The sequence below is a fragment of the Pseudopodoces humilis genome, chromosome 13 (genome assembly GCF_049639895.1).
Source record: "Pseudopodoces humilis isolate 2021_Gansu_Grassland_sample_001 chromosome 13, ASM4963989v1, whole genome shotgun sequence".
Taxonomy (NCBI): Eukaryota; Metazoa; Chordata; class Aves; order Passeriformes; family Paridae; genus Pseudopodoces; species Pseudopodoces humilis.
In genome coordinates, this window is record NC_142212.1 from 13853804 (window position 1) to 13879198 (window position 25395).

The 25395-nt window shown below is 42.6% G+C and overlaps 1 protein-coding gene across 20 annotated transcripts in view; it reads right to left on the minus strand.

Annotated features, from left to right (window-relative positions):
- The window catches only part of CADPS (calcium dependent secretion activator), a 206247-nt gene that overhangs the window by 50121 nt on the left and 130731 nt on the right, over positions 1–25395 (minus strand). For 7 of the 20 annotated variants that reach the window (XM_088061703.1, XM_088061696.1, XM_014251503.2 and 4 more), the window contains 7 exons: positions 20065–20166; positions 19192–19255; positions 18329–18452; positions 15861–15929; positions 14981–14998; positions 5877–5983; positions 154–310 (listed from right to left, as the gene is read on the minus strand). In XM_088061703.1, coding sequence (XP_087917829.1) covers positions 154–310; positions 5877–5983; positions 14981–14998; positions 15861–15929; positions 18329–18452; positions 19192–19255; positions 20065–20166 — 641 coding nt within the window. The remainder of the gene's footprint in view (positions 1–153; positions 311–5876; positions 5984–14980; positions 14999–15860; positions 15930–18328; positions 18453–19191; positions 19256–20064; positions 20167–25395) is intronic. The other 13 variants (XM_088061708.1, XM_088061707.1, XM_088061702.1 and 10 more) reach the window with 3 other exon arrangements.

Consider the following 25395-nt stretch of genomic DNA (forward strand, 5'->3'; position numbering starts at 1 on the left):
ACGGACTAAAATCAAGCTGATGCTAAAAAGAGTTTGTAAATCTGTAAATCTCTACCCATCTCAGTTTTCTGTGCAGTAAGGAGAGGCTGAAAGCATTATCAGTAACCTGAGCCGCCCACTGAAAAGGAAATGATCAGAATACAAAATACATACAGTCGCTACGGAGGGAATCGTTTATGAGCTGGAAGAGCGGGAAGCTGTCCCAGGTGTCTGGGGGTTGCACCTCTAACGCTGCATCCATATCCACTGCAAACAGGGACAGGAAGGTCTCCGCATGCTCAACCATTAGGTCTGACCACCAAGCAAAGGCCTTCAGAGTTGGTAGAAAAAGATAATAAAGACGTGTATTAGTTCTAATAAAGCACAGGGAAAGATATTAGGCCACATAGCTTTAAAAAAAAAAAAAATAAAAAATTGCATCTCATGGAAACTACCTTTATTGTAAAGAGAACAGTGCTTTGGAGCGCTAGCCTGCTAGAATTGGGAGCTGCTGTTCTAACAGAAAGGTTTCTTGTAGAGGATCTCTTCAGAGCTCCACTGTAAAGGCATGCAAGTGTAATGTGGCAGAGAAGGTTTCATCTGTTCAATTTACAATAAATGACTTAATTCATCATTAATGATGCTAATTATCAGGAAAAAACCTACTAATTCTTATTTCTAAAGTACAGAAATTTGGGAGTTTCTTCACTGTGCCTGTAAGTTTTCTGAAGTGTTTTTCAACAGCTTAAATTCTACTTGGATTCACTACTTGCATTTGTCTTGAAAATATAGAAACCTGAGACATTAAAAGCTGTCCTAAATCACTCACACTCTGTTTTAAAGATACTTCAAGCATCACCAGTAAAAGTTATTACAGCACTGTTCATTTTACATGGTTAGCTAACACACTACCACCTTCATGATTAGGTACCCTTTACAAAGCTCTACTATCAACATGCCAAGGTGAAAAAAAAAATATCTATGGCAAGCCTATATTTTCACAGAGGCAGGAAAAACATATGTTTAAACTTGAAAACCAAAAAATATCAGTGAGGTAACTCATTCTCATGCACATGGGGTCCTCAAAATTCGCTGTGCGGGCTCTCTGAGGTGACATTCACATCATACATGGCTCAGATGTGAATGCTGAAAATGCATGCATGCGTGTTCGGTAGTCACTTCTGGCTGGGAACATGCAATATGAGAAGAGCTGTCCACAGGACCATGTGCTGTCACTTTGAAGTGACAGGAAATTACTTGGTGACTTAAAGGAGCTAAGGAATAGCTTCATGGCACTTGGCAAGAAAAAGAAACCTCTAGCTTAGGCACAAGAGTGGAGATGAAACGGAAGAGATTGGGAATGGAGAAATCCGTTTGAAGAGGAATTGCCAGTCAGGGAGGAGCATTTTTTGCAGGTTTTAGCAGACATGAATAAGCAGAATGGGCTTGCACTCTCTCAGGGTTGAGCTTTGATTCACTGATGAAGAAATGCACTGATGTGCACAGCACAACTCCAGCTACTGGTTCACTTGGTCACAGAGAGGGAACAGCACCCCCAAAACAAGTTACTGCCATAATTTTTCCTGTTTTGGCTCAACTTTTCAGCTGCCAGTGATACTGGCAAGGGGTCTTTGGAACTATTTCCACTCTTTCAATCCTTTAAAACATAAAGCAGACTGACACTGCCCTGCTATTATTCCATGAGTTGATATAGAATTGATGTGAAATCATGGACAGATTGGGCATTGCGATTGGACATTGCACTTGGCATTCTCTTCCCAGAGCACATCCAAGATGTAAAATAACAAAAATAACCACACAATCCCCAAACTAATCTTAGTATTGGGTCTGCCCTGTAATGGGGGTGAAGATGTGGACGAGGTGAGCTGTGCCATGGAGGCACAGCTTCAGTGTCTGCCCACACCTGAAGCAGCAACACCAGCAGGTGAGTGTCCCAGTGGTCAGGGCATGGGGACAAGGTGGCTATGGCAGAGTCCTTTGTCTGCAAACTCTCCTCAGCTTCAGGCCCATGGAAGAAGCTACCCAGCTCTGCTGCTGCATCTCCTGCTTGGGGATGCTCGAGGGCACAGAGGTAGTGGTGACAGTGGCCCTGGGTGTCTGCAGAGCCATCACTCTGGAAAAGCCTTAACCAAGGTGAGGGAGCCTGTGTGGGGCTGAGCGTGGGGCAGTGCTCTTCAGCTCTTCTGCTCTTCTCCACATTTGGTGCGGGTGTCCAGCCAGGCACAGGGCTGAATGCCAGTGAGTGCCATGCTGGGAGGCAGCAAACAGCTGAGAGACCACAGGGGAACCAAACCCATCGAGACACAGGTGTGCTCCTGATGCCTGCTCCAACCTGCTCACAAAGGTGGGCGGGAAAGGAGCGCTGCGGAGCACTGGGGCTGTGCAGGGTCCTCTCACGTTAGCCACGCCTGGCTGTGGTTTCCAGGGAGGCTGCAGGGGCTGTCCTTGCTCTGATGTGATTTCTCTGGCTGTGCCTCTGCCTGCCCAGAGCCTGCTGTGCTGGCACCCACCCCACACTGCCCACAGGCATGGAGCGACTGCCACGAAGGACCGATGGCAACCGATATTTGGGGGGAAGGGAAAAGAGGGGAGGCCAAAGAATGTCTTCTGTAACAAATCCCAACATAAAGACTTCAGAGTCCTGCAGTAAGAACCTGCTTCCATATAAAGGGGAAAAACAAGAGCTATTTTAAAAAAAGAAAAGCATGTGATCATTGGTGGAAAAAAAAATTGCCCAAACCGGTAACAGTTTCTTTTTTGCTTGAAAAGTCAAATTTTAACTCGGTAATTCTCTAACTTATGAGAGTATCCTCAGCCTTCTCCCTAATTTCTGTAAGAAGGATTGGTAACACCATACTTAGAAAACCTCCTTCAAGATGGTAACATTCCATTTATTTACCATCTACTTACCTGCTTTGCTTAAATAATAATGTAAAGGGGGGGAAAAGTGTGCTTTCTAGCCAAACACACCTATTATTGTATATTTTACACATGGATACACATGTATATATGTATGACCTCAAGGAGTTAAGATACATATATACATATACACATATGTATACATAGAGAGAGAAAACACAAGTTTAAAAACAGGTGAATGGCATTGTCTCTGGCATCTGTCATCAGTCATCCAGAGGAAGGGAAAGGGAGCTAGGAGACATCTGATGGGAGAGATGATACAATGACAGAGACCTCCTGCTCCCAGATTACAGACATAGGCACATGGATTCTGCTGTTTCTGCCTGTGCTGGGCTGCTTCCTTCTTATGGGTAAGACAAACCCAACCGACTAGACACGATACTCCTCTTGTAATGATTTTTGAACAAGCTCTGAGTGTTATTTTCTACATTCTCATTAGGGAGTCTGCCTGGATGTCCACATGGGTAAAAAAGGGGGCATGTGTTAATTGCAAAAACTATTGTTTTTCAGTAAAGTAAGGCATTTCTTCAGTAAGCAGTGCAATTAAATTTTCTGCTGAATAACTGAAGTAGACCAAAGAGTAACACCTCACAGGTCAAGCCTTCTTCAGGTGAGTGACAACATAGAAAAAAAAGTCACCTGGAATTAAATGGGGGGGAAAAAAGGTGTAATACTTCAGCAATGCTCACTGCACTGTGACAGCATAATGTGGCTACAACACATAATAAAAATCAGTGATAAACCACCCAGCCTCTTCTCTCTCTTCCCTGGGTGCAATTCAAAGTGTGTAGAGAGCTGGCCAACTGCCTGTGCACTGCTGAAATGCCACAGCCACCCTTAGGACAGGGATTCAAAAATGTACCGACAGTGTGCTGGGCTTCTGGAGAGAGATGGATTTCATCCTTCCAAGTCACCGTTCAGAACAAGGGACCGGGATGCCTCCTATCTGTGTTGGCATTAACCTTCTGTCTCTAATCAAAACCTTGTGACACAAAAGATGCTGGAGAACAGTTCTGAGCCTTCCTCCTCATGTGAGGATCTTGGCAGCGTGGCTGGCTGAGTGTGACTGGTCCTGCAACTGCTTCCTCTTTTCAAAATAAGCCGTGTTTTAAAAAACAGCTCCTTCCCAGCTGGTTGTACATCCAGCCTGTGCTGGTGAGGAGTGGAATAAAACAGTTTTTGTACAAGCATAGCGCTCTCAAGCACCCCTTGCTTTAGCAAAAAGGAGGTTTATTTCACTCTTCACCCCATATATTCTCTCTCTACATATAAATACTGTATATCCAGTACAAGGCACATACAGACAAAACCAGAGGAAGACCACTACCATTCTAGGCACTCGTGTAGTACTTAGCCCATCTCCACCACAGTGTACTAGAGGTCGGGTGAATGCAAACGACAGGTAACAACAGGCTGAGGAGCGAGTCCAGGCAGGTAGGGTTGTGTTGGGATGTAACTGCAGCGCTCGTAAAATATACCCATTGCTGCATGCATGGACTGGACTGCTATGCCACATTTACCCTCCTGTGTCAGGCTACCAGCTCCGCAAGCAGCCGACCCAAAGTTGCTGTTACATTCCTCGGTCAAAGTTACGGAAGCGAGGGCAACCAGGGTAAAATCCCAGTAGGAAACATGGCACTGAGAGGGCATGCACGGAATATGACAGGAGTGACTCGTTTCATTCGGTTTAGTCACATACCTCTTTCCCCTGCCAGGATCATCCAAGATTGAATGAACAGTAGAAAAACAGGGAGGAAATTTAAATATGTAATCAGGCATTAGTTGGGTTTTGTGGATTGCTGTGTACTATCAATAAGTAAAACTATACTGCATATTTAATACACACTGGAATGATTTTCAGGTGATTGTGAAATTATTTATCAAATGCTCTTAATGCAAAATATTGTGAGTATATCTATATCTATATCTATATATCTATCAGTGGGAAGAAAGAGAAAATAGTGAAAGAGTGCAACAATACCTACTGTCATAAACAATAACTGTTCACTCTGAATTTTAAAATTATTCACTTCTCAATACGCATTCAAGAGCACCAGATTTACAGAGAACTCAGGGCTGAATCCTGCAAATACTTACATGGGTATGCAACATCACCTGCTTAGGCAGAAATGTCCTGATGTGCTGAGAGCAGGACTACAGCCAGCCATGCCAGCTGCCTGTGGGATCAAGTGTTTCCAGGATCAAGCCTCACGATTTTCTGGTGTATATTTGACTATGACATGGTCTCAGTGGTTTTAAAACATGAATCTTTCTGTCAAGGTGCTTCAAAGAGTTAAAAGTGGTTGTATTAGGCCTTAGATAACCCAGACAATGAGTAAAAGAGCACAGTTCATCCTAACCTCTGTGACTAGCAATTGAGGTATTCCCAATAAGTCAAGGCAGAAGAGGCCAAAAGGAAACCAGGTGAGTTCATCATGTACTGGAGGGGCCCAGGGAGACCCCAGGAAACAACCTGAATTCTCAGAAAGGGGCAGAAAGGAGAACTGTTCTGTTTAGTTGCAGTTGTCCTTGATCCCCTCTGGACAGCAGGAGCGGCAGGTGTGGCAGGGACCCCGCTCATGCTAGCTGGAGGCACACACACACACAGGTTATGATTTGGAAATATGACCTTTCTGGAAAGTGGACAGGCTTGCTCTTGCAGGTAGTTGGTGGTGACTATTTTGGCCAGATTCAGCTCCTGCTGGCACTGTCAGAAAGGCTGCAAACTGACATTGAGGAGAGCACAACTCAATTAATTCATCCTTTGGCCCTCCCTCCCCTCTGAAAACACATTCCTCCTGAAGTGTACTTTGACTTCTTGAGTACTTGAGCGTACTTCCAGCTTTTAAAAAAGATAACCCAGCACCAGTTGGGAAGACATCACACAAATACATAAACTCCTGCCGGATCCTGCGGAAGACCTGGGGGGACATGACCTCGCCGAGGACGCTGCTCACCTCTGCGTGGTGCTCTTCGTTTTGCTGTAGGACTTCAATTACCAACTCTGCCAGACGTATTGTATCTTCTAACTTTTTAGCTGGAGTGACTAACCGGCCTACATTCTCTGTAGTACAAGAACTCAAGTTAAAAGGAAGGCAGGGTGAAAAGCTAGATGAACAGTAAGTTATTTTAGAGGTTAAAAAAAACCCATAATATTCTGCAGCTCTGAAGATCTTTTCATGCATATGTTAAATGCTTATATAATTAGTACTGAGCAAACCAGAAAGCCACATTCGTTATTATACTATGAAAATACAGTGCTCCAGCTCCAAATTTCACAATACTGTCAGAGTTGGTTTGCTTTATGATGGCACTTTATTAGCTCAAATAAGAACATCACATTCCCTAAAGACAGCATCTGGCCATTAACGTATGAACAGTATGTATCCTTTGATGTAGATGATGCTATTATAGGAATCATGTCTATATTATTTAAAAATTCTTTTAAGAAGATCAATTAAAACAAATCTGTCTGCACTTGTAATAAATTGTCAGACTCGAGCAATTTAAATGTCACCTGCTACTAAAAGCAAAACTCGCAGGTCTGTCTTGCTCCAGGATTTAACTCCACAAGGGTCAGGAGTTATGCATGCTGGAGGGAGTGAAAAGTGGTAAATCCCACGCTCACAGGTAAGATTTATATGGGAAAAGAGATGCAACTTTACAACAAAAACCCCGCAAAACAAACCAAAGAGTTTAAATCCTGGAGCTTGGTGTTTACCTATGTTGAGTTATTTTGCAGTGTTTTCTGAAAACTATATAAAATAATTAAAATGTATTTTTCCAGGTAATTTATATTATGAATAACACATTAAAAATATGAGATGCTAACAATACGGAACATTTAGAGTATTTCACTAGAAATAATGTAGAGGAAAAGAAAATAATCACAATTTCCCTGAACAACAGCTTCTGCAAAGCTGACCACAGGCACACCCAGGTCCCAGACCCAGTTCTCCTGAGCAGCAAGGGCAAAGAGGGGCATTTCACTACAGCTCATATCTCTGCATCCATAGGTATTTTGGCATCTCCATGGTATCAGACAGCAGCTCACTTCCCTGGGGTGTGCAAACTCTCCCTGTGATGGTTGTTCAGAGCAGGAGTGGAGTGGGAGACCTGCCCCCTTGGGATCCATATGCCAACAGGCCAGGTACTGACAGGGCATCTCACTCCAGTCTTCCACACACCCTGTTTTTTTCCTAGTGTTTTGGTCTTGTTTACTGGTGGGACAGAAACTTGAGGTTGCACAAATTCTGCTTGAGTGGGTCACCCAGGGAGAAATCCCTGCCTTGCTGAAGGCTCAGGAAGCTTCCAGGATTTCATTTGCCCCCTCAAAGTCCTGCCAGCCCCTTGTTTTCCCTGAATACCTGTTTACAGGTTACAGAGTTCCCATGAAAAGGAAAGCTGCATGTTTCAGGACAGTCCCAAATGTGGCTGGTTTTTGGAGGAGCTCAGCAAGCTGAAGTCTGGCACTGTAGAGGCTTAGCTTGGCTGAGGGATGGTAAAGCACCATGCAAATGAACTCTACAGTTTTACTCATTTATGGCACAGATAAGGGCCTTGGGTGTTTCTCAAGTTTTGCTGCTGTTTCTTGTATCATTTGAAACAAAAAAAAATCAAGGTTCCCCTTAATATAATTTACTGAGCAAATATTGAAATTGGAGAGTTCCTGGTTAACTCCCCAGTCTATCCTATACTATCTAGCACCTCAATGGCTACAAGAAGTAGAAATCACTTCCCTTTGCAAAAGGAGCCCAAAGACAGGTCCCTCAGTAAGATCTGGTTGTTTCTGCACCTCTGAAGCCAAGGGAAAGCTTTTCCATTGATCAGTGCAGCATCAGGCCCATTCTCATTTGCAACATTGATCTGCTCTCAAATATAACTAAAAGACAAAAGTGTTAATAAGAACAACTGCTCAAAGATGCTGTCTTTAAAGAAAATATTGATGCTTATATAACTTTGGCAGCCAGCAGATGTCAATCTTAATTTTTTTCCTTCTTATTTTAAATATTTCCCTGGTTAAGTTACTATACATCAGAATATTCTGCTAAGATAGCTGGAGCACTGACAGTTACATGAAACGTATACGATATACTTATCAAACATTTCATCCAACATCATGTAAAGCTCATACATATTTATAGTTTCCATGCAAAATGTTATGCAACAACAATGTTATTTTGTGCTGACGTTGATATTTGAAAATGTTGCATATGTCAGACATTGCTAGACAAAAAAATGTGGACATTTTGAAATAAATGCTACCTCTAAATCTCTAAAACCTACCACGTCGCACTAGGTGTTCTGTATAAAGCTGCATATGAGGACTAGCTTTCTACTGCTACACGAGCGGCTGCTAGACTAGAAAACCACTGAATAAAAGAAAGGAAGACTATTACAGTACTTGGCGGCTGTTTGGCCATGCCTTTGAGCATATGATCTATCATGTTAGTCTGCGTTTGAGGAGATGATGGTGGCCCAGCCGGCGGCTTGGGCTTGGGCGGACGGGCTGGTTGTGCATGACGGAGAGAGAGAGACGCCAAAAGTAAAGAGACAAAATGACTTTATAAACAGTGACAAAAAGATGGGAATTTCAAAAGGAACATAAGCAGAAATGATCAAATACAAATGGAATAAGCTGCTGGGCTTTTGCTTATCGGTATTTGGGGTATTACATGGTAATGACACCATTTGACAACACATATTCTAGAAGTCAGCAGATTCGAACATCCTGAAGTACTGTGCAATCAGAAAGATAAAAATTCAATGCAAGTATGAAACCACACTCCGTGCAGTCACACGAGGAGACTGAGATGGGTTAATTCAGTTAAAACTCTGGAATTCAGAAAAGGTGAACTAAAAAACACGACTTGAAGTCGGCTCCCCAGTACTTAGGCACGTTTAGCAATAGAATAATGAGCCATAAGAATTAATTGCTTTGCAAATATCAATTACACATTTTAGAATTAAACGTCACTGTTGGTTAAAGGGAGCTATAAAATATTCTTGTGCAATTTAAACATGTAAAAAAATCTGTCACTTAAAAATGTGTGGTTCCTGATCGTTTCCAGCTCATTTAATTATTTTCAACTTGGAATTCTAGTGGCTTTTATATTCTGGGTTGAATCATATATAAAAACTTGCCAGCTCTATCAAATATGTTACTTGCTATTCCAAATGTTAGAATACTGCAATCAGGACTTGACCCATCTGTCATATAGTTTACAATATCAGCATAGGAAAAATTCAAAGAAAATAGCCTTTCCTTTTACATACACCCAAAGAATAAATTATATACTGTGAATATATTAACACAATAGTTTCTATTGCTTTTAATAACAGTTTTTAGCAGCATTGTGACTATTTTTAATCATGTCATTTGCAAGGAATCTGGCATATTTATCTGGACATTCTATTGCCAAAAGTCCTTGCCATTTTGCTTGCATTTTCCAGTGGGGGAAAAAAAAATCAGTTGGCTTGTGCAAAGGAGATTTCTGATTGCTTTTATTTCTCACAGAACTGTAACACTTATCGAAGTATAATAAAGAATATTCGAGTAAACCATTAAGGAGTGTGAGTTAGGCTGGTGCCCCTCTCCATACACAGGGGTAGATACGCATACATACATAAAAACACACACAATGCACACACGTGTGCACATGCACACTCACACACACACATTTTTAATCTTTTAAGCTGTGTAATGATTAATTCAAACTCTCAGATTCAAGCTACTGGCTTTCTTTCTTTTCCTTGTTTTCTTACAACAGGAAAAACAAACCTATTCATTCATCTCTGGAGTAATCCTGATCTTTGTTCAATGTTTACCAAGGGTGACTTTGTCCCCAGAAACAAACCTCTCAAGCTCAAGTGACAAAAATAACTGCTTTTTGGGCATTGGCCTAATGACTTTTTCTCTACTTTAAAACATAAGCAAGAATTCAATTTGGCTATGCACTGACTGCTCATGGAAATGTAGGAAGAATATTTTACTGCCCATCTCTATGGAGTGAAGTTTGTGCCAAGGTCTCTGGATGGGAAGGGATGGTGGGGAGAGGGAATTGCACATCTCCTCCCACCCATATCTGACAACCACAGGGTGGAAACCCCTCACTACCCAGGGGAGTCTGTTCAGTGGCAAATTTGGGGGTGTCAAAGACAGAGAGCTCTTCCTAAGAGTGCCAAAGCCAATGTGAAAGGAATCTGAGTTGCACAGCATTGCACACCTCAGCACTGCAGCCCTCAAGCATCCTTAAATGTGGAGTCCAGCCCCTGCATCCCTAACAGCTACCCATCCAAAAATAGCTCTTAGGCTTCACAGACATCCAGACTCCAGAGTGTTGAACGGGCCCGATTAGCACAAGTGTTTTCTGTCCTAGGGAAAAGTCATTAATAGAGAAGGAGGAGGAGGAGGAAAAGGCAAGAGATGCAGCAGCATCTTCACGAGTCGCTAGTGCAGCGCGTACAGAACAGCTTGGAGGAGGCTCCCGCTGTGCAGTTGTCAGCACAGTGCCCTGGGGTGGCTCTCACTTCTCTGGGGGGCCTGTGAGAGACCCCTCCAGCACCTTACCCTGCTCCTGGCATCCCCCCACCACCACCCGCTCTTGGAAACAGGCTCCCACAAGGCACTGGAGCAGGCTAAGAAACAAACTCTTGATATAATTCTGATCTGGCCCAATCTGCACAAATATTCAGCTTTTTTTCACACATTTCAGTTTTTCAGACCCAAATTCAAGGCTCTTGCATGATGGCTGCAGAACCACCTGGAGCTGAAGGAGGGGAAGGGTTCTCTCTGTTCCTGGGGCACTGAACACATAAGCCCCACCTCATGCTTTTCTTTGTCATCTCTTTATTGCAAGAACATTTAAAAGATTAAGGAAATTGTTTAATTTCCTCTGCAAATTTAAACAGAAATGGGGTTGTGACAGCCCTGCACTAGGAGGCACCAGAATTCATATACTTCTCTAGCTTCAGGTCTCAGAGATGACAAGTGAGGTCCCTTTCAGGGACTCAGCTCCTGCTCAGAGCAAGGGAAATGTGTGAGGCTGGATGAGTTTTACAGCACTTGCTAGTGATCAGCTGTGGTGTATGGCAAGTTTTGTTTCACTTTGGTTTTTCTTTTTCCCTGTCCTTTTCCTCTCTGATCCCTCACTACAGCCAGTTTAGTATCAGAAATGCTCTTGTACCTGCTGCTCATGTGTGTCAGATGAGTTTTAAACACCTTCATCACTGAAATCAGAGCCAGGAGCAGCTTTTTACTGCCCGACAAAGTGCTTTCCTGGACAAACTTCTAAAGGTTTTTATGCTTCTGCATGACATATAAAATACTTGCAGAAGCTCAAATTACTTGGAAAATTCTGGGTTTGTGCTTGCAATGAGCTTCAGCCTGCAATAACAGGTATATTGATAAATCTGTGCTACTTTGGGAATAGATATTGCATACATTTCATTGTGTGTGACTGTACAGACTAGAAGATTTTTGAACTATGTATTTCTCCCTCAGCACCATGATTTCTGCTACATGGGTTACTAAAACATCAACAACATTAAGAATGCAATAGGAGAAGAATATGATGGACTTTCCATATTTTTTAGAAGCATAGCCACTGGTTCAATGATTTCCTCATAATAATGAAAAATATATGACCCTTGCTAAAGGCTTTAGCATCCAAGTGTTATGTGTGCATTCATTTGTGAGCCAATCATCAAAACAATATAAAAAGCTGCTGTTCTCAAGACAACTATCAAGCATAATGGACTTAGCCCAAGGACAAGGCAGGGCAGCCTTCTATTATACCCATGAAATTAATCTGCGTGTATCTGAAAGGGATTTCAGTGATGATATTTTTTCTCTCAAAATAAGATGTTTAATTTTAAAGAAAAGAAAAAATTATAGAAATGTTTTGTCTTTTTAATTCAGAAAGAGATGCCAATGCACCTCAAAACCTCATCATACCGAAGAGATAACTGCTTTCCTGATTTTCTAAAGATTATTGAACCTACTGAAGAATCTGTGCCTTCTGAATTGTGTCTCATGCCCCAGGCAGCAAGTTGCTCCCGCAGTTGGTGAGAGACTCACAGAAAGATAACATCAGAATGCAGATCTTCAGATTTCTGAAGCTCCTGCAACAACTTTGTACTGCTTTAGACACTGCCTTTGAAAGGGCAAGAGGAAATCTTGAAAGCTGCGTAATGATTCTTTGTTAAACACAGCCGAATGCCACTTCAAGGAATGAAACAAATAAAGCAGCATTTCAGCACACATGGATACAGCCTGAGTGAAAGTATAGGATTTATTAATGACTTCACCCTCCGCTCCTGCACACAAAGATGGATGTTTTCATATATTTTACATATTTATTTACTCAAAGAATGCAATTTTATTTTCTTTTTAAGCTTTGTGCTTTATGACAAATGCTGGAGTGATTGCCCAGCAGGGGTTGGGCTGACAGAGCACCAGGACCTCTCCTTGCCTCGGACCTGGTCAATTGACAGGCAGCTCAGCTCCTCAGCTGAGTTATGGATATGTGCACAGAGCCTCCCAGGCTGAGATCCAGAAATAGGGAAGGCGAGTGACGTAAAGTGAGCATGGGACTGTGACAAGGGCCAGTACGAATGCCTTGGAAAATGCCACTGCTTCTCAACAACCTGCTGTGTTGCTCTAGTCTAAAACCAACCTCTCCTGCCTTCCATGCCTGCTGGGGCGAGGGTAGGATCAAGATGCTCCATGGCTGGTGCCAGCTCGGGCTGACGCAGCCCAAGCTGCCGTGCTCAGCCCCTCTCCTACGGGCGCAGGAGGGTCCCCAGCCTGACACAGGCACCTGAGGGATGTCTGCCTCTGTCCAGGCACTGCAGCTGCCCCTCGCTGCTCTGTGGGCAGCACTGAGCCCTGAACTGACCGGGTTCCAGCTTCACACCCACCTGGCACCACCACTGGGGGTGTTTTCAAGTGAGGTCAAGCTTCTCCAGGAGCCCACCCAGCGAGGCCAGTGTGTGCCAGCCGCGCAGCATGGCGAGATGTGGTGCCTTGGGAGACTCTTTCCCTGCACAGGGGATGGAGTGGCTGCTGGACATGCAAAAACCTGGTGTTTCTGGATAGCCCAAGAGTAGGTGATTTGCCTTGGGGACTTCAGTGGGTCCCTCTGCTCTCCAGCTTCTTTCCATGAGATGTCCCACTGCTCTGCCACCCACGCCCTGGCACTAAGCACCGAGGTGAGACCTGTCTCCATCCCCATGTCTCCTCTCTGCACCAACTCAGCAGTACCTTGAGAAACCTCTCCTTACAGAGACCAAACCCAAACTGCAATATGAGAATTACTCAGTCTGAAAACTGAACCCCCCTGGCCCCAGTCTTACACCAAACAATCAATTGTCAAACTAACAACTATTGTCTTGGCTGGCACCACCTCTGAAGCTGCCTGTACCCAACTCCAGCAGTGCAAGGTGGCATTTGTGTTCATGGGATCCTTGTGCATAAGAGATGGAGAAGTTATTAATTTCTAAAATAATTACGTATTCCTGACTTACATAAATAAACAAACATTTATTAAAAGGTGACAATTATTTATCTGAGTGTTAGCAGCAGTTAGTGTCTGATTAATAATTAAAGTATTTTATTTTTAATTATTTTAGCACAGTTTCCTGTTTAATGTCCTATTTCAATATTTTAATGCAAGGCAAGAAACTACACACTTCTCAGGAGAAAGGAGAACCAAAGGGTGACACTTGTGTGTTTAAGTTGTTTTCAGCATCTTATTTTTATCCTTGCTTCTGGCAAAATAAAAAAGTCAGGCCAAACCCCAGTCACTTTTGACTCCACTTAAGCTGAGGAACCAGTTTCAAGTGAGTCTTGCTGACCTTGTCTGAATTTTTTTTTATTTAAAACAAAGGGAGATTTGTGGGCACAAAGCAGTGGAGTCACAGCTCCCTGTGCCCTTTCACTTGCTGTAAGCATTGGGAAGAAGCAGGTTATTTTTAAACAAGCTGGACCATAGGAATGTCCTTCTGAATTTCTAAACTGCAGGCACGTGACAGGTTGTTGCAGTGAGCACGATGCTCTGTGTAGTTATTGTGCTTAATGCACAACAGCCTGTGCTCACTCTAATTGTTACAGTTAATGGTAGTAATTGGGACTGTTCTATTTACTTTTGTTTATTTGCACCTTTCATAGATGTAAGGAAAATTATTCTCCATTTTCTAAATATTGATTGCTATTTACAATTCATTTTATATGATGCTATATATTATGGGCCAAATTTGAGCTAAGAAGATCTGGGAAAGCCAGAACCTGTCCCAGCCTCTTGTAGTGCTCCTCTAAAGCAATTTCTCCGTGCAAACAGAGCTGAAATCAACTGGATCCTGTCTTTTTTCCCCACAAAACAGAACAATCTACTCACAGAAAGAAATGAACAGTTCAGGTTTCAAGGACTTTGGAACTAGGACTCTGGGATACAACAGAAACGAGAAGAGGGGCTGCAGAGCTCCACCATCCCTTCTGCAGAGATGTGCACTTGAGCTGAGCCTTTGCCTTGTTACATGTCACCACAGGTTATAAACGAGAGACAAACACGACTTCTGTCCCACCAGATTGTTTGTTACACATTAACAAATAAATAGAAATAAAGAAATAAAGAAAAACCCAGTCCTCCCATTAGGGCAGAAAACAGAAGGTATGAAAACCAAAAATGAACGTTAGTTTACTTATAAATGTGCTTGTTAGGTGTGGAAAATTAATGGCCAAATTACCAACAATTTTTCACCCAAAATGAGCTGCAGTTCTTTGTAAAAACAAGAAACCTTCTCTTCACAAAGATTAGATTCTTCTCTACAACTGTCTCCTAAGAAGGCACTACATCTCTACAGGGTATTTTTATTCTACGCTCTATTCTATGAAAGGAGGAAAAGGAGATTATGTAGACAGCACAAATTAACTCCTTAAGTATCAATGCATCTCCATTTTCAGCCTGAAGGAGTACATATCTTAAGGAGCTATGAAAATAGAAAACAAAATAAATATAACTCAACAGTCCTAACAATTTATAATGCATATACAATTGTTCACCTGCATCCTTTTGATTCTCTATATGAAAGAGAGAAAGCAACAAGGAGAGAAAAGAGAGAAACAAGAACAGATATGCAGGATTAATGAGCAAGTGGACTGCACAGCCCCCCAGTTATGCATGATATATGACATTCGAAAAAAAGAAAAGTCGCCCCGTCTCGCCCCCCGCCCCCCCGAGCGTGGGGTTACCAAAGGAAGCTCCTTTCACGGAGGTGAGAGAAAACGCTGCACAAATAGAAAACCAGAGAGGGAGAGCTCTGAGGACACAGAGGGGGTCTCCGAGTGACAGCAGGGTCGGGGTGTCCCCTCCAGAGCTCGGTGCAAAGGAGTAAGTAAAAAAACTGAGGAGGAGAGCAAGTAGAGTGCATCCTTTGGCTGAGAGCTAACAGACAGGAGACATTAAGATCTGATGTACAGAGAAAGGACAGCCTTATACGATCTTATACACAGGATTGGGTAAAGATTTTTATACGCAGGCAAAGGGATGGCTTTTTCCAAGTGTCCTTTATCTGACCTCTAGCTCACTTCACAATGTAGCTGCTACCTTTTGATTGTGTACCAGTGACAAGCACTTTACAAACTGGGGTTACACAGAAGCAAAGTAAAAATGCATTCAGGTCACGGACATAAAGAAGAACTGAAAAAACTTACAGACAGTCTGAGTTTGTCACAAACAGATGGGTTAATTGTCTAACCTTGTTTAGGCTGATAGAAAGTGACTGGACTTCTCACACTGGGTTTCACAGACAGAAGCAACAGACAAGCCAATGCTAAAAGACTTGAAGCAAGGAGAGTGAGTTGGTTTGGATCTGGACTTTCTTGAGGTAATGAGAACAGAGAAAGTGAGGACAGCATGGAGAGGAGGGTGGTAGGTACTCACGAATGGTTAAATCCATCACTTGAGAGGCCAAGCAGAAGACAGGATGCTCATACATTTCTCTCTTTTTCCCTATAAAAGAGGATTTGGGCATGCAAGAGGCTTAGGTCAGAGGTAAAGAGGTTACAGGCTATAGGTCAGAGGAAAACTTTATATCAGGTTAAAAGGAAAGCCACAGAGTATTTTGGGATACACACAGAATAAAAAGAAGGAAAAAAACAAAAAGAAAAAAAGAAAAAGGAGGGTTACAATTTTGAGATCTACTGGATTAACCATTCAGCATGCCCATGAGTCACAAGAGAGGTTGTGACCATGACTCTAGAGGTTTGCTCTGAACTGTTTGCAAGAATATAATGATCAAAACATCATGAATAGAGGGAAATAGAATTTCATTGGTTTAAGGCTCCGAGATACTAAGGATTTCAGCCTTCAGTATCTAAGGCTTTCACGGGTATTTCTTCATAAGCATAGCCTCAAGCACTGCTGCCACAGATTTGGTTCTGGATTTCTGACAAAAGTGCCATAAACATGTGGCTATTCAAATGTCATTCAAAAGCAAAATTTCAAAGCCATGTCCAGCAAACAGGAATGTGTCTCACCAAGGTAAACTTGTCATTTGCTCTTCTAAGGAAGAATTTGAATATACAGTGGACTATGCTCATGAGAGAAAACCTGATGCATGCAGCTGGCGGATGTTGGGTTGTTCAAATTAACAATCCCAGCATGCTTGGAAATTGGTGTTACAACCACTTTTGTAGAAAGAGCATCAAAAAGTGGCTGTGGCCAATCACAGATAAAGGAGAAGAAAAGCAGAAGAGAGCAGATAGTGTGGAATGAACTATTTCTCTGAAAAGGCAGCTGGAAAAAAAATAGGTTTGTTGCTTCAAAGTATTCCCAGACCTAAAAGTCACAGTGCAAAAAGAGAGTGCAGATAATTAACACAACCAAGAAGAATTGAGGCACAAAAGGAAAAGTACACACTAACTGTTCTACTTTGGAAATGAATGCATTTTTACTTACAGATCATAAAGTTTGTTTTTGCATAGATTTATCTGAAAGAAGAGAGCAAATCTTACCAACGAGTTAGTGATATTTATACAGAGAACCTAAGGGGGCCAGCCCTGGGTAGAAGCATCCATCAACAGAAAAGCTGTTTTTGATTCTCAGTCCTTCTCCATCCTTGTCAAGTATATTTAAATATTGCATTTTACAGAATACACCAATTAAAGTATCCTCTGAAGCTGAGTACTTCGATAAATTGCCTGATAATACAGTGCTTATGAAACCTTTGTTCCTCCTCTATTTTTGTCACTCATTACCAAGTCAAGAGTTGATAAACATCCTTTTAGTGCCCAATTCTTAAGTGTTTCTCACTGGATGCATAACAATGAATTCATTACCACTGGTACACAATTTGCATCATTAGACAGAAAAAAAATGGAAAAAGAGAGGACATGTCATGTACAGAACCTGGACAATTTGCCATATAATAACAACCCAATTTTTCAAGTAAACAAGAACTAAGAACAAATCAGAGAGAGTTTGAGTTTGGGGTTTTTTTTTCCTCCTCTCAATATTGTCCTATAGGCATACAACAATAATCTTGGCTGTGGGAAAGCTTCACATCACACATGACAGAAACCCAGAGTCTAGAGCAGAACATACCATTTATCTGGAACACACAGGTTTAAGTAATTGGGAACTTGGAAAAAGTTGGATGGGAGTTTCAAGTTGGGAATAGCAGCCAACAAGGTACCAACATAAACTGATAACATATAAAGAACGACGAGTCATAGAGCTTCAGTAACACATATCCTCCAGCAAACTTTAAAATGTCTTTTTGATGGCTACATGTGTCTCTGGTCACTGGTTATTATTCTCCCATAACTTAAAAGGTCAAAAATATCAGCTTTGCCAGATTCAGAGTGACAAGAAAGAAATCCGATGCAAGTATGGGATCACTGATCAATGACTGCAATGCAAACTGCAAAGACAATGAAACACACCCAGAAAAAAAGACATTTTAAACTGGCTACAAATGATTAAACATAGATTAAACAGTTTTTCAGCTTTTTATTTGTCATTTGTCTCCTGAAGTGTCACAAGCAATTAGTTGCACTATACCTTCAGCTGTAAAGATGACATCCCAAGTATTTCTCAATTTGTTTTTTAAAACCACGACGTGAGTCTGAATACTACACCACTGGCCAAATGCACTAACGATCAAAGGAAAAAAAGCTACAGTTCTTTTTAACTGCTTCCTCTCTCTTTTCCAGAAAAAGAAATGATTTGCATAGCTTCCATTCTTAACTGCTTCCGAAGCCAACACCATAAAAATGATTCTGAATCACAACAGTTTTACTGACAAGAGAGTAAATAGCAAATGAGCTTTTTTTAAAGAGCTCCCAGCCACCTAAGTTGCCACCTAGAAACATAAGAAAAATTGTAATTTCAGAAAGAAAGAGCCTTACCTTCAATTTTGGCATACTCTGATAGTCGAGTATAATTGACTAGAGCTGCTTGCTCCAAGCATTTACGGATGACTGTTTTTACCTCCTCTTGAGGGACCGGAGTAACTATGTCTTTCATCAGAACCTTGACACAAGAAAATCTGATTTGTTGTGGCACACAGAACTGCTTTTCTCCAAGCCCAGCACAAACATCCATTCCTATGCTAGTGCTGTGTGGCTCTCAGGGCATGTGTACAATCCACAGGACTCACTACAAGGTCACCTTGGCCAGCCTAAGATGTGGGACCTATCCCTGCTGCATTACTCCCCTTCTGTATCTACACTGTACGACATGCCCTGAAGTCTGTGATGATTTTTCAGGGTATGACATTAAGATCTATCACAACTTGCCCAGTGCCAGGCAATGTTTCTCCCTTCCCAGGCCCTACTGACTGACCGGGTTTGGGTCTGGACTTGGCCATAGTGCAGGTTAGCAGAGGTGGGAAGAATGTTGGAGCAGCAGGAATGCAGGAATGGGGAGGATCATAGTGAGCAGGTTTTATACATCCAGAGAGAACAAGTCTGCCTCAAGATGGGAATATCACGAGGCAGCAGCCAGGCACTGCTGACAAGAGTCTGTGATGTGGATCTTTGCAGGCAGACCCTTCACCCTTACCTGACAACACAGACATGGGCCCTGCTGCCTTTACTGGTCAGGCTACACTGAGGCAGGAGACACCAATCCCACCCAAGCCCCACACTTCAGAGTAAAATACCATTAATTACCTGTCCTATGCAAAGCCAACAGCTCCTCAAGCCTTTTGAGATGGAAGGATGCATGAAAACAGATCATTTTAATTACTCTCTGCTATTTCTGTGCTTACCCTTTCCAGCAGTGACAGAGTGGCTTTCAGTGCACCCTCTGGACGGCCAAACGGAAAGCAGTACCTAGAAAAAGCACATCATCTTAGCATTAGACCAAGTGCACATGAACAAGCCTTTCCTGAGCTATAAGGATGCTTTCCTAAATAAGTCCAAGCAATTCTCTAGTCTCTCTGCCTGAAATGAGCAGTATTTCTATAGAGCAACTTTCTGAAAGGGTTTTTTGGTGTAGATGCAGCAAAAGAGAATATGGGTTAGTAATAAGCTGATCAATTTAGCAGTTTCTTAAACCTGAGTGTCACCTGGAGTGTTTTTAGATCTCCTTGGAGAAATAATACCATCTTCTTGTAAAAATGGGGAGAAAAAGCTCCTCTGTAAAGGACATTTACTTCCACCCTGGTGCATTGCACCTGGCCATCACCCATCTGTGTGTGAATTTGCACAGCCTGCCCAACCTGACCAGCGTGCTGGGGACCATTCATCCTTTTTTTGGGGGGATATCAAACCTTTCTGTCCTGTGACATCCCTGCAGAAAGCCGTGCCTGTCAATACTAGAGAGAAAGTAAATGCGTAATAACTGAGCAGAGAGGAACAGAGAAATATGAGGATAAAAGATTTTCTGTTGTTATATTTTAGAAAAAATCCACAGCTTTACCATGCCTATGGGAGCAGGATGGTTTGAAATATCCTTTAAAGGATATATATTTAAAATCACACGCCAGCTATAAACATGCTTCACTGCCCTGTGTAGGTCTGTGTCACTTATGCAAAATTCCTGTGTGCATTCAAAACCTGCCTTTTGGCTTTGCTGCTTATAGGAGGGAGCTGTGAGGAAATCATTCCTCTCGCACTCAGCCTGGGCTCTGTGCCTTTACCTGAAATGTGTGATCTGATTCTCCAGCAGCACACGAAGCCGCTCCTTGATCTCTTCGAAACGCTCTTTCTCATCCACGGTCACAGTTCCTATCCCGTCAGGCCTGCAGGAGAAACGCCACAATGACTCAGACTCCACCCTGGGACCTCATTCCACAGCACACTGCCCCTTCCAAAAGGACCCTCACCAACTGTGAGACCTGGGACACAGGATGTGCCATGCTGAGACAGGGGTGGCTGCCAAAGTAACAAAAATAAACAAGTATCCTCTCTCACAGTGATAATCTAGATGTGGACACCCCACTACCTCCTTATTTTCATTAATAAAGAAGTTGGGAAAAGCAGATTTCCCTCTAAATACAGGTATAGGCAGGGAATGTAATGTTAGCTCTCACGTCAGGATTGAGCTGGTTGCTGGTAAAATAGGGACTGAATTTCCCCAGAAAAATTCAGTCACTAATTTATCACAATTCACAGTATAAAATAATATCAATGACATATATATAAACATTAATAATATACATTAAACATTATATAAACATTAATAATATAAAATTTTGCACTCCTTCCTAGCTGCTGAATCACCCCATTACAGAGATTTCTTGAAGTGAACCATCTTCAATATATTCTGCTGAAATGTGCCTGAAGAGTGACATGCACTTTGTATTGAAAATGCAATGCCTCTTCAGTCCTTTAATTTTAATTTATAAAAATGAACACATTATGCAATTTATTGTAAATTTTCTCAGACTACTTGATGCTCCTCTATTTGAGGAGTGCACAGGAGTGTGTTGTGAGACACCCAGGTCCTGCCTGCTGCCTTGGGGTATTTCTCATCTTTCACAGAGCACAGTGTGCAGACAATCCCTGCTGAGGCTCTTCCTGGGGGCTGGATAATGCTGTGATCCCCGTGCTCTTCAGTCCCATACCTCTGCTGATGCCAACCCACCCAAGAGCAGAGAGCAGCAATCCCCTCCTTCTCCCCCACACGGCGAAATCCGCTGTGCAGCAGCATCCCAGGCGAGGGGAGAGAGCCTAATCCATCCCTCCAGCCAAGGGATCGGCCAGGCACACAATCATTGGCACTGCTTCCATTGCTGGAGAGCAAAGTCTGTGGATTTGTGTACTCCTGGGCAACTCTGCTGGCACAGGCCATCTTTAGGTAACGTAAGACATCTTGAAATTGAACAAATGTTCTTACTTAAAGGCCTCCCCCAGTGTTCAGCTTAAGCTGCATAAATCCGCACTACTAGACTGGTTTGGCTTTACAAAAGACTTGGCAAGGGATTACAAAGCTTCTAATGAACCTCCTGTCAGGGGTTAATTGGTTGGCTTTATTTTCCTCTTAAAGAATCAAAGGCCCTAAACTTAAAAAGGAAAAAAAAAAAATCTATAAAAAAATTAAAATCTATAAAATCTGTGCAATCACTTCTCCTCGACCCTACATTTAGTAGGCTCTTAATATCATAAATATGAACTCTGATATTCCAACACAGGTGAATAAACCATTAAAACATTTGGGAAGAGGAACTTGCAAACCGTACATGATATTTACTGCAAAATTTTAAAGCTAAATATACATTAAATAAAACTTGCAACATGGACACAGAAAGAGACTTGAATACCAGGGCATGTATTTAAAGTTAAACAGCATTTAATCAGAATCTTTATTTGATTATTTGCCAAATTCAGTTGTGTATTAAGGAAAAAAACAGGAAAAAAGGATTTAGGCTGAAACTTGGATAAAATGTCTCAGCTGGGGAACACATTTCATAAACAATTTTGGAAGTATGGATCTGGTCTCATTAGTAACTAATTAGTACTAGTTATTTTGAAAAAATGAGCAAGCCACAAAAAACCCAAATTAGATATTGAGCAAAAATTAATGTCTTAACATGCTTAATATAATTTATTCCAAAGTTCCATAAAATATTTAATATTCAGATAGAGATGTCCGTGCCTTTTGTGATGCTGTGCACCTCACAGTGCCTGGTTTGCTCCCAGGCAGAGAGAGATAATTCAAGGCAGACCACAATAAATGTCATATATTAAGGTGCAGGGTTGAAGCCCTCATTTGACTTTTGGCATTTGGTCCTTGCCCTGTACCCACAACAGCTCAGAGTGTCACTGGGTTAATTGTATCAGCACTGACAAACGAGGCAGTAAAAGCTGCCTGCCCTGGCAGTGATTTGCTGTGGGACTGGAAATGGTCTTAAAATTGTGTTACCCTTTGCTGGGTCAATAACCTCAAGTGGTTGAGATTTAATGGCAGGCTCTGACAGCTCGGGCTGGGTTGCAGCCCTCTCACATGAATCTCAGCTTCTCACTGTACTCAAAGCACTCACCATGTAAGAACCTGTGGTGGACACCCAGCACAGGCTGACCTGACAGCATCAGCTGTGTCCTGGCTGGGCAGTGGCAGCTCTGCAAGCATCACTCACCCACACAAAGACAAAGGGTGAGCTCTGGAGAGAAAACCTCTGGCAGCTTTTGCCCAAGTTACAACATCTGAAGGGATGCCAACAAAATCCCTAAGTCACACACACACACACACACGATGAAAGCTTAATCCTTTGGTCTTCCCCTTTCTTGGGACCTGTGTGAGCCAGGAGGACACAAACCCAGTGGCTCTGGCCTCCGGTCCCTCCGCACCGGGTGTGAGCACCAGCCGCTCTCATGTCGCATGCAAACTTGAGACAATCCACAGGTCAGCTGTAGCCATTTTTGGAGCAGTGTGGATGTCTGGAAGGGCCTGCCAAGCGAGAGCCATCACCATGGCAAGGACTCCCTTTCTCACCCAGCTGTGGACTATATTGCATCTGACATGATGAGCATCTCTTGAATCTACCTTTCAGATTTTCGGCAAACCATTTTCTCATTGTCCTTCACAAAGTTGACATTTTCGGCAGCATGATAGGAAAGATGTCATGTCGGCTGCTTTTCAAGTTGTTGTCACAGTGGTTAGCACCAGTTCTGTCATCTTTGCTTTCCTCACAATCCCCCATCTTGAGCCATGTCACAAATAATAATACTTCCGATGTTTTTGTCAAATTTCAAATACTATAACCCAGTTGCACATCTTTGGATTTACTGGTTATGTTAATCTTTGTTGCTCATCTTCCCAGAAGCTGAAGCATTAGAAACTCATTAATTAGTGACAAATGCAGGATATAGATAGAACTGGAAAAACACTACCCAAAGCCTTCCACTTAATTTATTAGCTCGATAATTTTGAAACCTAATTAAATATTCAAGTCAAATATACTTTGAAAATATAATCTTTCTGAGGGAACATATTTATTTTCCCTTTTGCAAGAACACAAAGGGTAACTTAGCATCACTGTAATTTAAGATTCACTTCTGTGCTCTAGACAATTTAAGTACATGGCTGATGGGGCTGAAAAAAATCTCCAGGAGAAGCTCAAGGTGTACAGCTCATTCTGATGCTTATTGGCAATTTTATTCTCAGCAAAGGTCCCTCTTTCAGCTCAACTTTGGTACTAGCTTTTTGATCTCATGGACAGAAGCACCAACTCCTCCAATGAGCAGCATCTCTCGAAGCTGCAGGAACTGATGTTGTCACACACAATTCACAACCACATCACTATTGCACTGAAGCAGTGATGAGAAGTGAGAGGAGAGCAAAAAGGTGGAACAGAAGTTTTGGATGTACACGGTATATACAAATGCACGAGGGACAAAATGGGTTTGGGTCTATGAATTCAGTTGGACAAACAATATTAACGTCTCCATCTGTGTGGAGACACAATTCCATCCAATTCTCTATGGCTCCTGCTCACGGGTACTTGAGGTGTACGGCAGAAGCTGTGGGCAGAGAGGGAAGCAGAAGGGCAAAAAAGGCAAGAAAAATAACTAACGAGATTTTTAATTATAAGTAAACAAGTTTCAGATCACTCCTTCTGCTGCAGATTCACTGTGTTGGCTCTAAACTAGTAAATTCCCACTGTAAATATTTCATATGAAAAGTTTTAAATGCCACTTTCCTAATCCCCCCATGTTTTTAAGTTTTAAGCCACAAAAACAACAACATCAACAAAGCAGGTGGTGAAATTTAAAAAAAAGGGTTGCAATTTAAACAGCAAAAATGATAGTCCTTGTTTAGCTTAGATGGTTTGTGCAAATTCCGGGGTTAATTATAAATTATAATTAGGACCTGTGATCCTAAGGCCACTGCTTTATTCTACAAGTCCCGCCTCCCCCCATGCCCTTTTCTAATTATACCCGGTGCCCCCAGGGCTAGTTATGCTGCTAAAACAAATATATCAAAATGATTTTTTAACAAAGACTAATATATGAAGCAATAGCATGCATTTGTATGCAATTATAAATATACAGTATAGCTCCAGCGCGTTAATCTCTTTGACATAAGCCTCCATGAAATACCACGTCGGCTTCTAAATGAAAAGACATATCATCTTTTACACCTTTTATGTTTAACTTGTCTACACTTTTTTTTTTTACTGGGGAAAATATTGCTTACACGTAGCAAACAGATCTTTGCACGCACTGTGAGCCCTGGCATGCAGAGCCAAGGGAAAAAAAACAATGTCAAAAACTGATGCAAATAATTTGATTTTTTAAGTAACAACTCAAATATAAAACACGTGCTGCCTTCAGCTCCCTTGCTGGTTGCCAGGTGCAGCACATATGAGCTATACAGTAAACATCGATGATTAGTGCCTTGGACGGCATGTGTCAGGAGAGGCTTTCGCAGGATCCCTCGCAGGAGGAGTTGCCTGCGCAGTCCCACCGGTTGCACGAGGACGGGCTCTGGGGATGTGGGCAGGATCATCTGGGGATGTGGGCAGGATGTGATCTGCCTCTCACATCTCCCCCAGCGGACCAGACCTGAAAGAGTCCACCTGCCTACACCCCCGGGAAAAAAAGTGTATTCAGCAAACGCCGCTTTTCCCCAGCTCCCCTTTCTTCTGGGGACTCACCCCGTGCAGGAAACATCGGTGAGAAGCCCTTTGTTCACCTCGGGGCTCCTGGGCTGCCGAGCATGGGAACCACTCAATCTCCCAACTCCTGCTTTCCCTCCGCTCAGGCTCTCCTCCACGCCGCAGCGCCGAGCCAAGTCACGGCTCATCGATTCTCATGTGCGATCCGCACCCCTGACGCACCGCGCCGGCACCCGATGGTTTCTGAGCCCTGCCATCCTACACCCATTGTGATGAATCGTGTCAGCCTCCTGCGCTGAGCTGGTGACCTGCTGGTGGCTGGCAACCCAGCCCTTCAGCACAGGCAGCGCATCCCATCCGACAGACAGCGGGAGCACCTGCTGTGTCACCACGGGCTGATGGTGGGGCTGG